The sequence below is a fragment of the Muscardinus avellanarius genome (assembly GCF_963383645.1).
Source record: "Muscardinus avellanarius genome assembly, chromosome: 4".
Taxonomy (NCBI): Eukaryota; Metazoa; Chordata; class Mammalia; order Rodentia; family Gliridae; genus Muscardinus; species Muscardinus avellanarius.
The window spans coordinates 124,600,400-124,617,417 of record NC_137789.1 but is presented as its reverse complement, the minus strand read 5'-3'; the positions used below and the strand labels follow the sequence as shown (position 1 = coordinate 124,617,417).

Below are 17,018 nucleotides of genomic sequence, written 5' to 3'. Positions count from 1 at the left end.
GCCTGTAATCCTAGTACTTGGGAGGCTGAGATAGGAGGAACGCAAGTTCAAAGCCAGCTTTAGCAACTTGGTGAGACTCTGTTTCAAAATTTAAAAAAAAAAAAAAATGAATTAGGGCTGAGGGTGTAGCTCAGAGGTAGAACCCCTCTAGGTTCAATCCTCTGTACCACAAATCAAATAAAAACCAAATGACAGAAAGCTCTTCTGTAGTTGAGAAGTTTTGCCCTCAATTTTGATGGGTAAGAATAATTTGAAATACAATTCAGCCTTCTGTGTTATTAGGAAGCTAAATGTGTCTAGAATCTTTCTTCAAAGAGCGGATCTCCTCATATTTTATAAAGACAAACTGGATTGACCTGGGGAATGGTTGGCTGGACAGTGATGGGGATGTTCAGTGGCTCTGAACACATCCAAGCTCACTCCTTTGCTAAAGTTCAGCCCTATTCCACCACTCTCTGCAGAGTTTTTCTTTCTTTTTTTTTCCTTCAAGGTTTTCTAGATCCTATTGCATAGAATCATCCAGGTTTGTGGGGATGATTAAATGACTAGAGGAAAGAAATGGTTTGCTGAACCTTCTTACCCATTTTGCATTTTTTGAGGTGGCTGGAACACTGAGCGCCTTTTTATCAGTTTTGTTGGGCCTTGAGTGGGTCTGGGTAAGAACTGATCCAGGAAATCGGCTCTGGGCTCAGTGATTTTTCTGCTACTGATGGGCAAAGCTCCAGCCCAGCCTTAGCATTCCCCCATCCAGGCGTGTACCTGCAGCAACCTATCATTGCTATGTCCTCCTGTCTTCTCTATAAAATGAGACTACTGATATTACTCGAACCTTGAGGGCTTGAACACCCAGACATTCCATATCCGAGACCATTAAGTAACCCATTGTCCTGCTGCAAAAAAAAAAATTCTTGTAGGACTCTCCTTAGTTGGGGAAAGGCTAGAAATAAAAAAAAAAAAAAGTCTAAGAAATGAATGCTACTTCTCACTTGAAGAGATCAAAGAACATAGAGTTAGCTCCCCTTTCAGAATAGAATATCGGTAGACCAGAGCACATAATACAGACGTTATCGAGAGGGTCCCTCTGTGTCAGTGGTTTGGTTTTGAGGGTCAATGTCTCATTCTGCAAGTTCTAGAAACATCATCCACTGGCTGATCATCCCAAGGGGGAAGATGAGGATGGCAGCCATGTTTGTTGAGTGGTGAGTTTGAGGAGAGAGAGATCAGAAAGGTCAACATGTAGCCAGGTGTGGTGGCACACACCTGTAATTCCAGTACTTGGGAGGCTGAGACAAGAGGATCACAGACTGAAGGCCAGCCTCAGCAACTTAGTGAGGCTCTGTTTCAAAAAATAAAATAAAATAAGATAGGGCTGGGTGTATGGTCTGGAGGTAGAATATCTCTGGGTTCAATCCCCAGTACCGAAAATCAAAACAAAACAAAATGTAACATCTGAATTAGTATGAATTAGTACTTCCCTCCTCTCTTACTCTTGTCTCATTTCTTTTTCTTTTCTTTTTTTTTTTTTTGTGGTATTGGGGATGAAACCCAGGGGCATTCTACCCCCCACCCCAACCCTATTTTTTATTCTTTATTTTTAAACAGGATCTCACTGAGTTGCAGAGTGCCTCACAGAGTAGCTGAGGCTGTCTGCAAACCTGCGATCCTCCTGCCTCAGCCTCCCAAGTGCTGGGATTACAAGTGTGTACCACCAATGCCCAGATGTCTCCTTTCTTTTATAGAAAAAAATTAATTTTAAATAGCTTTGAAGATAGTGACCTCAGTTTATCCCTGAAGTATAAAGGAACTCAATATTTTCCATTATTTAACACCCAGAGATGAAAAACCAAAAACAGAGGTCTTTTTATTTTTAACCAGTCTTCAAAGCAAAGCTCTCCTATATGTTTCAAATCCTATATCAGAATTTTGGGGTGCTTTGAAAAAGATACATGTCTGAGAATCAGCTATATTGGCCTGGGATCCTCTGGAGTGGGGCTGGGGATCTGCACTTTTTGGCAGTGCTGGGGATCAAACCCAGGGCCTCACAAATGTTAGGCAAGTGCCCTACCACTGAGCTAACTCCCCAGACCTAAATCTAAATTTGCTTTTATATATATATATGCTCTTACACTGGATTTCTTCCCCCTCTGCAGTTTTTTGAGAACATTTTCTCAATGATCAAGTCAAGGTCATGCTATTGCTACTAACTGGTCTCCTATAATCTATCTCTGGACCATTTTGGTCCATTTTGAAGGAAAAACACTCCAGTTGGTATGCTGTTTTAGAACACATATGCATGTCATGTGCTAATTATGGCCAGTGACACCATAAAATAAAAGTGCATTACTGAATGCTTTTAACTTCTCATAATGTTGGTAAGTAAGGTGGCATGTCATGGGGCTGTTTTAGCTCCAGACATCACTCCTGAGAATTCCAAACAGATATAGACAAGTGCCATCAGGACCCGGATCCTTTCCTCTCAGGCTGTTTACCCACAGGAATAGGATGTCCCAAAGCGACACTTCCCCCAAGTGAAGTGTCGATAAGCCTGGTTATCAGAAAGATATTGCTGGGAGTGTGACACGCGGGGCATCCACGTTTTTCTTGATAGGTTTGTCATATGAAAGCTGACAAAGAAGGAAAAAGAGCAGCAATGTGGTGCAATATCAACAGACAGCTGTCCCCGGGCTTCTCGATAAATAGATGACTCACATTGCTGAGCAGTGTGGTCACTGCCAGAGGAATGGCCCTCTCACATTTCTTCCTGATTCACAGATTCAGCAGGGGGAGCCTGTCACCCCCTCCCTCTTGGGCTTCCCAGACATGGAGTCTGGGATGAAAATTCACCTGCCTCTGAGCTGGCCGCTGTGGGGGCAGGGGCTTACTTGGGTTCCCAGGTTGGAAGATTATCTCACCAGCTCAGGCTATATAAGCTGCCTGGGGTGGAGACATCAGCAGGGCAACTCCAGGGTTCATCCTACAGGAAGAAAACACACAGACCACCACCTCCAACATGAAGATGCTGAAAGTGGAGGAGCTGGTATGTAACACGCATTATCTTTGCACAGCGAAAGCTGGTTCATCTGGGTTTTGATTTGGAAGTTAAAATGCCTTTTCCTTCCTTCCTTCCTTCCTCCCTTCCTCTCTCCCTCCTTCCCTCCCTCTTTCCCTCCCTCCCTCCCTTCCTTCCTTCCTTTTTTTATGGTACTGGGATTGAACCTAGGGGAGATCTACCTCCAAGCTACACTCTTAGCCCATTTATTTATATACTTGGAAAGAGGGTCTTGCTAGGTTGCTAAAATTTTGCTACATTGTTAAGGCTGTCCTCAGTTCTGTGATCCTCCCAAATACTGGAATTACAGGTGTGTGCTGCCACGCCTAGTTAAAATGCCCTTTTTTTCAGGTGCAGTGCAAGGGAACTCTGAAAATGTGACATTATGGGAAAAGAATGGTTTATGGGATAAAACAAGTGAAGCTGGAAAAAAATGAAGCCACTAGTAGTGAATTCTCTGCATATTTTCTATTTATTATCTTCTTTGATTTTTATTACTATAGTGTGGGGTCACATGTAGTTATCAAAATGCCTTAGGGTAGAAGTTTTATTGCAATAAGTGGATGGAAATTTTTACAACTCGAGGCCAAGAATTATCAAAATTACTTAGAATGAAGAAATTTTAAGTAAGCAGAGGAAAAGGACAGGTCTCTGAATTCCCTAAGAGAAATGTGTTTGTGTGGATTAGAAGTAGATTTACATATATCAAGTAGAACAAGCTCCCAAGGTAAGCCTGGGGTATCGGTAGCTATGCGTGGCAGCCTGGGATTTGAGAGCACACTACACAGCAGTGGGTGGCTATCATCGGGAAGGACCAAGGAGAACCACCCCAGGATGGGCACCATTGGTTCTGACCCTGCCGTCTTTTTCCCTTGCAGGTCACAGGTAAGAAGAACAGGAGTGGGGAGGCAGGAGAATTCCTTCCTGAGGATTTCAGGGATGGAGAATATGAAGCTGCTGTCACTTTGGAGAAGCAAGAGGATCTGAAGACACTGCCAGCCCACTATGTGAGCCTGGGGGAGCAGCAGTGGAGAACTGAGAAACAGCGAGAGGCAGAGGTGAGAACCCTTCCTTCCTGGAATCTATTAGTGGGAGGTTGGGGTAGGGGGTGGAGATGTCAGGGAAGAAGTGAAGAGAGAAAGAAAATAGAGGAAAGTATCCCAAGCCGGATGGTGGCATATGCTTGTAATCCAAGCATTCCAGAGGCTGAGACCTGAGAGGATCCTGGTTTGCGGACAGCCTCAGCTACTTAGTGAGACCCTGTTTCAAAATAAAGAATAAAAAATAGGGTACAGGGGTGTAGCTCGAAGGTTGAATGCCCCTGGGTTGCATCCCCAGACCTGCCCCCCCCCAAAAAAAAAAAAGAAGAAGAGAAAAGAAAAGAAAAGAAAAGAAAGTATCCCAAAGATGCTTCTTTACCAGCCCTTAAAGAGGTAACATGTCTGGAACAAGTTTGGGGAAAGATCCTGATCTCCGTGTTTTCAATCAATGACTTAATTAATGTCCTATGATGAGGTTTTGATTGAAAGATAGACTTGGAGAAATAATCACGTCTGGTGAATTTCTTAAGCCATATACTGCCTAATCCCAAATAAAGGAGACCTTTTTTTTCAGTAACAAAGTTTTTGCGGTTCATGGATCATTGTTAGACTGTGTCTGCTATCCGCATTGACACAGTCTGTATTGCTGAGTGATTTTTCATTACTTACTAACACGGATAAAATGTACATTAGTTAACTGTAGTCTCTGGATGGTCTGTTTTAGAGACTTTGAATGGATCTCCTGAAAGGAAATGAAACCGATATTTCAGAACTTAGTATGTATTTGATTCTTTGGAACCAAACCAAAACAAAAACCTTTAATTTTCAAGCATGATAAAATTCTACAGAAATCTGAGGCTTGTTTATGACATTAATTACAAAATCATCACTTAGAGAGATTAGATGGTGTCTCCAGTTAGCCAAGGGCTGATTCTACAGGCAAAGAAAGACAACGTGAAGGCAATTAGTTGAAAATTAGACCTTCAAATACTTGAATAAAAAAATCACTAAATCAAAGAGTTATTTAAAAGTTTTTTAATATATATATTTTTTGCTCTGATTGTTCACATACTTATTTCAGACCTTGCAGATTTTGTTTAGAACAATAGAATACATGTCAGTAGAACTCACTGTTTTTAAAATATGGATTTCTATCTTTTCCTTTCTTTTTGTTTTAGCTCAAAAAGAAAAAACTAGAACAAAGATCAAAGCTTGAAAATTTAGAAGACCTTGAAACAATCATTCAACTGAAGAAAAGGAAAAAATACAGGAAAACAAAAGTTCCAGTTGTGAAGGAGCCGGAACCCGAAATCATTGTAAGGACCACTTGGTTGTGTAGTATGACACCCGGTGTTGTGCTCCAGGGGAAGGAACATCTGTGGTGGCTTTGACTGCATGTTGGAATGCTCACAGTCACTCTCATACGATTTTTTTCTATAGACAGAACCTGTGGATGTGCCTAGGTTTCTGAAGGCTGCCCTAGAGAATAAACTGCCAGTAGTAGAAAAATTCCTGTCAGACAAGAACAATCCAGATGTCTGTGATGAGGTAAGGCTTAGACAAAGTGCTGCAAAACCCAGCTCATTAATTTTGTGTCTCTTATGCTTTACTGCAACCTTGAGAATATGGTGCCAAAGTCTCTTTACCTGAAACCCTCTCCCCAGCTGTTCCCACATATGCCCGAAGCACTACAGCAGAGTGCAGTGTTCCCAGGTCCCCAACAATTCTGGATCCATGCAATAGATTGCACTTTTTTGTTTGTGTGCTTATTTGTTTGTTTTTGTACTCACATAATTTGGGCTGATTTTTCAGTTTGTCGTTAGCTCCTTAAATCTTTGGGACAGACTTTTTAATTTTTCCCTGCTGGTATTCAGGATTGAACCCAGAGGCATTTTTCTTTTGAGCTATACCCTCAGTTCTTTTTATTTTTTATTTTGATACAGGGTCTCATTAGGGTGCCGAGAGTCTTCCTACGTTGCTGAGGCTGTCCTTGAACCTGCGATCTTCCTGTCTCAGCCACCCAAATTCAGCAGGGATAGACTCTTAGTAAGGCAGGGCGGAAAAGTTACTTATGGAGAAATATATGATTAGCTTCACTTTGGATTAGACTCAAAAACATCAGCATTAGACAGAGAATGTGGAACCTGGAGTTCAACTTTCCGCTCGCCACTACATGGCTCTTTGATTTTGAGCGAGCTCGTTTGCATTTAAGTGATGGCTAAAATTGTTTCAGCTCTAATAGTCTTTTGATTCATTCATATGAAGCCAGTTTACCAGAAATCACTGGTGTTTTTTTTTTGTTTTTTTTGTTTTTGTTTTTGTTTTTGGTATTCTTTCCCCTGTGAACTGAAATGGGAGATCACACTAAAAAGAAACCTCCTATTCTCTCAAAATATAAACTAAAGCTGGGTGTGGTTTTGCATATCCATAATCCTGATACTTTGAAGGCTGAGACAGGAGGATCACAGGTTTGAGGCCAACCTCAGCTATTCAGTGAGCCTGTTTCAAAAAAAAAAAAAAAAAAGGGCTGGAGGTGTAGCTCAGAGGTAGACTACCCCTGTGTTCAATTCCCGGTACCCCACTCCAAAAGAGACACACACAAAAAAAGAACTAAGTACCTTTCATATTCAAACTAGCAACAGTTCTGAATGGAAGAAAACTGATCTGCATGGCAAATGATACATGAGCAAGAGATGTGCAAAATACAAGAAAGGGAAATGTCAACATTTAGGTCATTTTGAGGTTTTTAACTACACATCCCTCAGCACAGGCCTTTAAGCACTTAGAAATATGTGTGGTAGGAAGGGAGCTCAAATCATAGTTGTACGATAATTGTTCTAATATTGCGAATCTAGCTAACTTTGGATTTTCTAATTCATAAAAATGCATTCCAGTTTCTATCAATTAGTGTCCAGCTTCATGCCTCTGAAAGGATTATGCACATTTATATATGCCCTGCTATCTCCCCTTTACATCTCCCACAGTATAAACGAACAGCTCTCCACAGAGCATGCTTGGAAGGACATTTGGCAGTTGTGGAGAAGCTAATGGAAGCTGGAGCCCAGATCGAATTCCGTGATATGGTAAATATATTTCTTTGCTTGGAAATAAGCCAAAATAAATAGCCTATACAAAGCTCAAGAAAACCTGTGCCAAAAAACTGGATTGATTGGATTGAAAATTGATCTGAGAGACGTAGGCAAAAGCTCATTTCTCCATACAAAGAAAGGCAAGGTGGGAGATGGGACTAGATCCTGTGGAAGGTATTTGCCATACAGACTGAAAAGGAGAAGAGGCAGAGAACGGAGTGAAAGCTGCTGAATTCAATAACCTCACAGAGGAGGTGGGTTGTTATCGAGTCAGTAACATTACTCAGAAGTAATACAGTTGACACTGGCCTTTCAACACCTCTGTCTTTCCATTACACACAGCAGCCTGCTCTGGGCCCTGCAGCTGCCAGTACAATGTAAGAATTTTCTAGCTGCACACTATATATGACAGATGCCAATTGCTATCGATGAGATTTGGAGCTAGGCTGCATACCCAACGAGTTGCATCTAAGGAAAGTAGCTGCTCTTCAGACCTCAATAACTCAACCACTGTGAATTCCCCAAAGACCAGCGCAGAGCCCATTTGATGAGCTGCAGATTGAGCTGGGGAAAATGCTCCGTTTATTTAAATGCAGCTTAATTTCATTTTAAAGTGGAAAAGGGATACCAAAGTAGCCGGAGGATGTGGCCGAAAATGAATCCAAAGACCAAAATGCATCAAAAAAAAATTTTTTTTATAAAGAAACAAACAAAAGTTTGCATGCAAAGACACCCAAAATTGTGAGCATGGAAAGACCAGAGAAAAGTCAAATTGAGCAGAGAGGAGGGATCTACTCTAAATGACAAGATGTCACTTATATGGGAGCATAAATGATAGCCGAGGACACAAATGGTTTAGTGGAGACATTTGTCAAGAATCTTCAACTACAACAGTTAGAATCTGCCATCTATATGAGGACCACCGTGCTATCCTGGGTGCGCTAGCAAACTTGTATTCTCCTGGGCCTTAGATATCAAGTACAGATTCCTCTGACCAGGTGCTTCTTTATGTTGTCCTTTCCCTACAGCTGGAATCCACAGCCATCCACTGGGCATGCCGTGGAGGGAACCTGGATGTCTTAAAATTGTTGCTGAACAAAGGTGCAAAAATCAGTGCCCGAGATAAGGTAGGGTTAGCGCCCTAACCCCACTTCTCCACGGAGGTCTTCCAGAGCCCATACTGTGGGGTTCCTTAGCCCCGTCTCCCCTTGCACCTGCCTTGGGGTCAGGGATAACCCCTGTCTTTGCTCCAGCGACTCAGCAGCGCTTTCCAATTTTGCAGCTGCTCAGCACCGCGCTGCACGTGGCAGTGAGGACCGGCCACTACGAATGTGCCGAGCACCTGATCGCCTGTGAGGCGGACCTCAACCCCAGAGACAGAGTGAGTAGCCCGGCCAAGGCCTCCTCCTACAGCTTCCTTATCTCGTTGGAATCAGTGTGGCAAGCCAGGGCCCTTGTGGGACCCACTCCCTGGCTTCAGACTGACCACTAGCCTGTCTCCTCTGCTTCTCTAGGAGGGAGACACCCCTCTACACGATGCCGTGAGACTGAATCGTTACAAGATGATCCGACTCCTGATTATGTATGGCGCGGACCTCAACATCAAGAACTGTGTAAGTACTGGAAACTAGGGGTACTAATATAGGCCTTTTCTTTTCTTTTCTTTTTTTAGTACGGGGGATGGAACCCAGGGACATTCTACCTCCGAGCTGCATCCTCATCCCTATTTTTTATTATCTATTTTGAAACAGGGTCTCACTAAATTGCACAGGGCCTCACTAAGTAGCATAGGCTTTCCTTGAACCTTTGATCCTCCTGTCTCAGTCTCCCAAATGCTGAGATTACAAGTGTGCACCACCATGCGTGGCATACAGCTTTTTTAATTTCCACAATCTCTTAAATACTTGAAAATAGGCCCAGAGTGGTAATACTGGGGGGGGGGGGCAAGGAGATTGATGGTTTAAATGCCCCAGTCCCTTTCCACAAGGATGCTGTCAAGCCTGGCAAGGACTCAGACCACATGGTCAGAGATGGGGAAAGTCAGCCAGTCTGCTATGACCTCAGTGCCTAAAAAATTCTTTGCAAACTTGGTCTTGAAAAGAAAAGATGGCCACAATAGGCGCACCTTCCACACACCTGTATTGGAGAGGTCCAGTCTGTCTTGATCATTCTTGGCTGAGCAGAGCTTGGGGTAGTTAGGGTTGTATTCACCCCACCATTCCTGAGATGGCTTAATTCCACAATAGTCAGTAGAGCCAAGGAACTAAAACTAATCAATCTCCAATCTGGGTAATTCAGAATAGTCCTTCTATCCTTATAAATAACTGCATGAAATGTTACTGCTTCCTTTGGGCACAGTCATGCTTTTGTCTATATTTTCAGATCACTTCCATCCATTCCCCACTTTGGTTTATCTGCACATATCTCAAAATAATTTCCTATATTTAGGACTTGAAAATTCTTGCATAAGTACACATTAACTTCATCTGGAGGCGGGGAACGTAAAAGCAATGCTTCCTCACGGTCAGAATTCCCAGCCAGGCAAATAGCATCTAATATAAACTTAAGAAAATTAGCAGGAGAAATAGGTATACATTACTGGAGAATTAATTCTGAAAATTTTGGAAAGTCACTTTCCAAAAAAAAAAAAACCAGGAAAAAAATTATTTTATACATGCAAATTATTTCTTCCTCTTATTTCTGTTACTGTGAGGCTGTGAGGAATAGTTTATCATATATATATATATGTATATATATATACATATATATATATATATATATATATAATGTTTGGCTTGGTGACAGAAACAAAGATAAGTGTTGTTAATAGGGCTTCTCATGCTAGGTATTAGGATTGCTCCAAACTAATATATATATATATATACACACACACACAAACACACATATATATATATTAATTAGAGAAAGAATAGGTTCAAGGAAATCTACAAAAAGCTGTCTTTTTTTGTGGGAAGGGCAGTGAGATACTACCAGCAGAGATAAATACTATATAGATTTGGGGAGATTGCAAGTATCCAGAAAATCAGAAGATACATTTTATATTATTATTTATTTATTTATTTATTTATTTATTTATTTATTTATTTGTGGTACTGGGGTTCCTGGAAGCCCTTCTACCTCTGGGCTACACTCCCAGACCTAGTTTTACATTTTTATTTGAAAACAGGGTCTCCTAAGCCAGTGCGCGCAGCTGGCTTCGAACCTGCGTGATCCTCCTGTCTCTGCCTCCCAAGCGCAGGGATTACAAGCGTGCGCCACCACGCCTGGCAGAAGATACATTTTAATAGAGAAGACTATAAGGAATTTATGGAAGAATAGCCTAAAACATACGAGTAGGGCTCATGCTTCTGGGTTATCCGCTATCCCTCAGAATAAAAGTCCTGGAGCTATTAAAGTCATTGGCCAAGTGGATCGATGTTCCCCTCGGTGGCCATAAGCTATTAAATGCTACTTTGAAGGGGATGGAGAACAAAACACAATATCCTATCATTGGTCAAATTCCTGTAGCCATGTCTACTGATGAGTGTTCCTTCAGAAGGACACTACAGAAGCGGAGAAACTCAAAAGTGAATTCCAAAGTGAGTTACAGGATCACTGACTTAAATACCCACAGGGGCCAAGTAGATCACAAAAATGACTTAAACAAATGCCTGCTGGGACTGTGCACAGACCCAGTGGTGGTTTTCCCCCAACCCTGTGCAGTGTTGCTCTATGGTGTCATGGGTACAAATCAAGTTGGAAAATTTCTTGATGTCCTACTGACTGGTACCAATTAAGTCTAACCTTTAAAAATATTTTAGGTGGGCATGGTGGTAGACACCTGCAATCCCAGTATTTGGGAGTCTGAGACAGGAAGATTGCATGTTGGAGGCTATGTTCATTTCACAACTTAGCAAGACCCTTAGCAACTTAGTAAGACCCTGTTTCAAAATAAAAATATTTTTAAAAAGACAGAAAAAATGTCTAACTTAATCTGGGCAAAAGCATAATAGGTCTCTTGACTAATTTGCATCTCAAAGCTACCACTTTGCAATCTCTAGGCTAAAGAATACTCTGAGAATAGAGATGAGAGATGTACTATTTAGGACCTCTATCTATAGGCATGAATTGAGAGGTGACAGTTTTAATATTTGTAAACATCTTGAGACACATACATAACGGTGATCCAATTTTGTTGTAAAAAAAACAAAACAAACTGGTCTTTCACCATATGATTGACACCAATCCCAACAGAATTTCCATGGGAAGGGCCACTGTAAACCCTTAGCTGTGAAAGATCTGTTTCCAGGAGCCATCACAGTGTCAGAATAGCACCGGAGTACTTACCCCAGGTACAAAGCAGCTCATTCACCACCCATTTTTACCAATTCAAGAATTATTTTTCAAATCAGTAGGACAAAGAGGGATATTGTTATACCCTAAAGCATATGCTGCAGGATACTACAGCTGTGTACAGGCATTTTGAATTTTTTTAAATGACTTGGGGTGCTCATAAAATATCGAGATATGCCTAGGGATCAGGGACTTTACCGATACCTGGGGTATCCTCATGGGGCAGGGGTGGAAGAAAGGCTAATATAAAATACCAAAGCATCCCCATGAGAAGCAGTGAAGGGCTGGTTTGAACATAAACTGCAAATCACTCAAGACTTGGAGACCATAAAACACATGGGTAACATGTATCTCATTAGCCTATGCCCAGAGAGACTGTCTCCCATCTGGAAATCAGCTTTCCTGCCTCTCTGTTGACTAGGCTGGAAAGACCCCGATGGACCTGGTGCTACACTGGCAGAATGGAACCAAAGCAATATTTGACAGCCTCAAGGAGAACTCCTACAAAACCTCTCGCATAGCTACCTTCTGAAGGAAGTGAGACTTTGACACAGGGGGCTGTTCACTGGTGGAAAGGCACAGCCCCAAAGAAGAGCAACTGGTCAGCAAACCCAGCTTCTATTCAACCTGTTGTGGAGGTGATCTTCATGAAGTTTCAAGAAGGCATGGAGATACAGCTACTTAAACCTCTCTTAGTGAAACTCACTGTGTTTTTATTTATGCCTATTTATTTATTTATTTATTGACTTCGTGGCACTGACATCCTAACTTTTGTAGGCATCCATTTGGTGAGCACACATGATTTGTACGTAATGCTGTCAGTGCCTTCCCATAGATAGTCCTTAAACCACAAGAACATGAGATGCGATGAGTGCCTAGCTACGGGTTCTCACTCACGTAAGGTGTTGCAAGCTGTTTTTAAAGGACAAGGGTGATTCTTGCAGCCCTCTTTTTTTTTCCCCTGAAATTTCAATGCTGATGTCTGAGTGGAGCAACGGAAGGCATGCACTGACAGGAATGGAAACAAAGAGAATGAAAGTCATTCCGGGAAAGTGGGGGTCAAGCCAGCCATCTCGCCCCTGGGCCTAGTTTTGTTTATTTTTTTAAGCAAGTGACACAGGGTACCAAAGTGAAAGAATGCCATAAGTGTAAGCGGAAGGCAGTGAAAGGGCGGCCCATGGGGCCCTGGAGAATTGAGTGTGATTACAAAGGATAAAATGCAAACTGTAAATGTGTAAATGTATATTTTGTTGTATGTATATTTTATATTCATAATAAAAGCAAACTCACTCTAGACCTCCTTCTAGGTTCTGTAATTAGGAATGTTTTTCACCCCCCCCTTTTTGTGTGTGTGTGTGTGTGTGTGTGTATGGTATTAGGGATGGAACCCAGGGGTATTCTACCACTGAGCTACACTCCCAGCCCTATTTTTAAGTCTTTTTATTTTTTTGAAACAGGGTCTCACTGAGTTGCTACTCGCTAAGTAGCTGAGGCTGTCCATGAACCACAATCCACTGGTCTTCACCTCCCAAATCCTGGGATTACAAGCATACGCCACCACACCCAGCTCTCCCATAGTTTTTTTTTTTTTTAATCAAAAATATTCTGTACAATAGCACTCTTTTAGTTTGTTTTGTTTTTGGCACTGGGGATGAAACCCAGGAGCAGTCTACGTTGCAATGACATCCCCAGCCCATTTTTATTTTGAAGCAGGGGCTCATGAAATTTCTGAGGCTGGACTTGAACCTGTGATTCTCCTATCTCAGCCTCTCCAGTACTGGGATTACGGACATGCACCAGCTTGCCCTCCTGACTTACAACAGCACTTTGAGTATTTAATGTGTATACAACCACCTGGGGATTTGTTAACATGCAGATTCGATTCAACTGGTCTCAGGTGGGGCTTTGGATTCTGCACTTCTAACAAGCTCCCAAGTGATGAGAGTTTCTGGGCTGCCAAGTCACAAGAGCATCAAAGACAGTGGAATTACATCTGCTCCAGTGGTGTAGAGAAAGAGACCCCTGGTGGGAAGAATGGGTACTGCAAGTTAAACCAGTGTTCCCTAAATTCCCTTTCAGGGCTAGACTCACTTGAATAATCTCCGTGTGGTCAGGGGGCTGGCAGAGTCAAAGACCTCTCTCATGAGATAATACACCAGGTTGATGACTTTTGACCTGTAATGGGAGCTATTTTTCTGCCAGGTGCTACAACCTCTGGTAAAAAAAAAATTCTGCCTTGTCCTGGAATAGATAAATATTGAAAAAGTAATTAGAAATATGTAGTATCAATGTGTGGTAAGTATAATGAAGGAAAAAAAAATACAGAGCATCATGAGTATCTGAGTTGTGGAGGCATATGATCTGATGGGGATGGAAAGGGATTTCTATAAAGACTCTTGAAAACCAGGCATGGTGGTGCACATGACTGTAATCCCAGTAGTACTTGAGAGGCTGAAACAGGAGATTCACAGGTTCAAGCCCAGCATCTGCAACCTAGTGAGACCCTATTTCTTTTTTTTTTTTTTTTTGGTGGTACCGGGGTTCCTGGAAGCCCTCCTTCCTCCGGGCTACACTCCCAGACCTATTTTATATTTTTGAAACAGGGTCTCTTACGCCAGCACGGCTGGCTTCGAACCTGCGCAATCCTCCTGGTGAGACCCTATTTCTAAATAAAAAATTAAAAGGGCTGGAGGTGTAGCTCAAAGGTATATTGTCCCGGGTTAAATTCCTGGTTCCACACGCACATCACACACCAATGCAAAGGCGACTCTGAGACATGAATTGGAGTTGTCAAGCAGTGTGGCAGGTAGTGCAGGATACAAGGAATGTTTGGCACTTGAAGAAATCCATGAAGGCCGATGGAGACTGCCAACCTCAACCCCAACCCCAACAACAACTCGTCCGAGGTGGGTCATGTGTGCAAGTCTCTACCATTTGGAGAGAGTGTACAGCCACAGTCCATGACCAGAAAGTCTTCCAGCTACTTGGTCTTGGACATACTGAGTTGTGAGGATGGTGGAGAATATTTTTATTCTCTGTAGCCTCTTACCAATTCATAGAGTTCACTCCCTACAGGCATCAACAGGTTCACAATGGTTTCATTCTCTGTACTCTTCCTCCTAATTCCCTTTACCTCCCTCCCCACAGGGGTGCCTTCCCCACAGAGGCCTGGCTATCCTGTCAGACTTAAGGCTCTGAGTCCTACAGTTTTTTTCATGTAAAGTACCTACAATACAGACAATTCTCTGGCTTATACTGATATCTCTCATGGGATAACTTAGATATGTTACTATGTGACCAAATTCTTTATAGTATCTTCTTCAAGTACCTTGCTCCCAGAGAGCTGGGAAGATAAAAGGAGAAAACTGAGTAAAGAGTTAAAAAAAAAAAAAAGGCTCTGTGTGTTGCCACATGCAGATATTTGCATTAACAAAGATGTAGAGGGCCTGAGAGACAATGTGGAATAAATTCTACTAGACTAAGACCAACTTTTGGTTATCTCAGCTAATGGAAAAGACAAACACTTTAGGAAAAAATGCCAAGTTTCTATCACACAAATAGTCAATTTTTATAAGCTCTCTGTCCTTCCACTGAATCTGTTCTTTGGCCATAATTATTTATAGGATGCTTCCTCCTCTGTAAAGGGACACACACACCCCATGGTCAGTGGGGAATCCTGTACATTGTCCTCTGTTTCTCCTTGCAGCTCCCTTTCAACCACCCACTAAGTCTTACCAAATGTCTTGCCTATGTAGCTCTGTAATCGGTCCCTGTCCTCCCACCCCAGGTGCCTCTCTCCTAGTTTAGATCTTCATTTTTTTCTCTAATTTATTCAAACTCCCCTCCCTGGGATCCTGGCCTTCAGACTTACTAACCAGTCTGTTTTACAAATTGCAGCCAGAGGGATTTTTCTAAAACGCAAATTCCATCAACTCACTGTCCTCTTTCAAATCCTTCTATAACTTCCCATTTCCTTCCCTCAGGAGGAAATGAAAACTTATCGTGCCTTAGAAAATCCTTAAAATCTGGCTGCTGCTAACTCTATTCTTATCTCTCATTACTCTTCTAGCCAAACTCTAAATCTCAACTCTGCTGAATTTTCAGATCCTTACAGAATCCAGGCACTGGCTTTACCGCTTTCACGCCCTGTGCCAGCTCCCCGGAAGGCTGTCCTTCCCACCCCAGCCCACCACTACCCACTGCGTAATTTCTCTTCCCTCGTCTCCTGTGGTCTAGCTGTTTCCTCCAGGAAGTTATCCTGGAGCCCTTAGATTGTTAGTGCCCCTCAGTGTGATACTGCTGTAGTGTATGTCTCCATCATATTATAGTATCTATCATTTTGTTCTTACCTCTTCCTTCCTCCTCCAAAGGAAAAAGTTCCCTTGGTCTCTTGAACAACTAAAATACTCATTATTATGCTGATTTGAAAATGAATGACAAAAGCCATCATCAGCAGCAATCCTAGTATTATATGAGTCTTTCTGATAATTTCTGTACACATTTTATGGATATACTATAATTTTTTAGTTTTTCCTATGTGGCACTGGGAGTTAAACCCAGGGGTGTTCTACCATACTAAAATGAACTCCCAACACTTTATTTTGAAATAGAGTCTAAGTTGCCAAGGCTCAACTTGAACTTGTGATCCTCTTGTCTCAGCCTCCCAAATACTAGGATTATAAGTGTGTACCACCATGTTCAGTGTTTTATACATTTTCAACTGAGCAGCTTATTTTACAGATCTTTATAATGATATTCTTTTGTTTCAATGTACAGTGAATCATCTAATCCTGTTATTATTGGGCATTTAGACTGATTTCATTTTCTTCACTATTTTAGAGATTGTTAAATAAATACACTTACTATGCACCCTTTACACCTAAACAGTTATTTGTAAAAAATAAACTTACAGAAGTGTCTAAAAGGTCGGTATCAAATTATACCCTTTCCATGCTGTCTTTCCCAACCTTGAAAATACTTATTTTATAAATTATTTTTCTAACATCTTTCCAACCTGACAAAGTATTTTTTTTTTATGATTTCCCCCTTAATGCCTAGTAAAGTTCAGCATCTTCATGTTCATTGGTTACTTTTTCAGATAAACTTTATTTGCTCACTTTTATATTAAGTTGGGTCCTTTTGAAATGAGGATTCTTGTGTAAAGTGATTTGTTTATTGAGAGAGTGCTTTGCAAAAGAATGAGTAAACATGGCAGCGCAGAAGAAAAGAGGAAAAGTGGTTTCAGAAGAAAGCTATCTTCAGCCTAATCCCCTCAGGGACTTGGGAACATAAGTGACATCCTGGAACAGGTCAGAGGCTGGGCTATACGTCCCTGCTCCAGTCACTGGCCAGAGGCCAACCTCAGAGAGAGGACAAGACTTCCCAAGCATCTCAGGGCAAGGTAAGTGAACAATTCATTATTTCTTCTCATAACTGGAATTGATCTTAGATTCCCTTCTCTTTAACATATTTCTCTGAACTTGTGTA

At 41.8% G+C, this 17,018-nt stretch overlaps 1 protein-coding gene across 1 annotated transcript; it reads left to right on the top strand.

The window, feature by feature from the left end:
* Positions 1-2,995: 2,995 nt before the first annotated feature.
* On the top strand, positions 2,996-12,063 carry ANKRD1 (ankyrin repeat domain 1; the record flags this gene model as incomplete). Its single annotated transcript, XM_080694380.1, has 9 exons — positions 2,996-3,037; positions 3,928-4,107; positions 5,268-5,405; positions 5,530-5,637; positions 7,074-7,172; positions 8,207-8,305; positions 8,461-8,559; positions 8,693-8,791; positions 11,953-12,063. The coding sequence occupies exons 1-9, from the start codon at positions 3,011-3,013 to the stop codon at positions 12,061-12,063; spliced, it is 960 nt and encodes a 319-aa protein (XP_080550506.1). The 5' UTR covers positions 2,996-3,010.
* Positions 12,064-17,018: the final 4,955 nt, after the last annotated feature.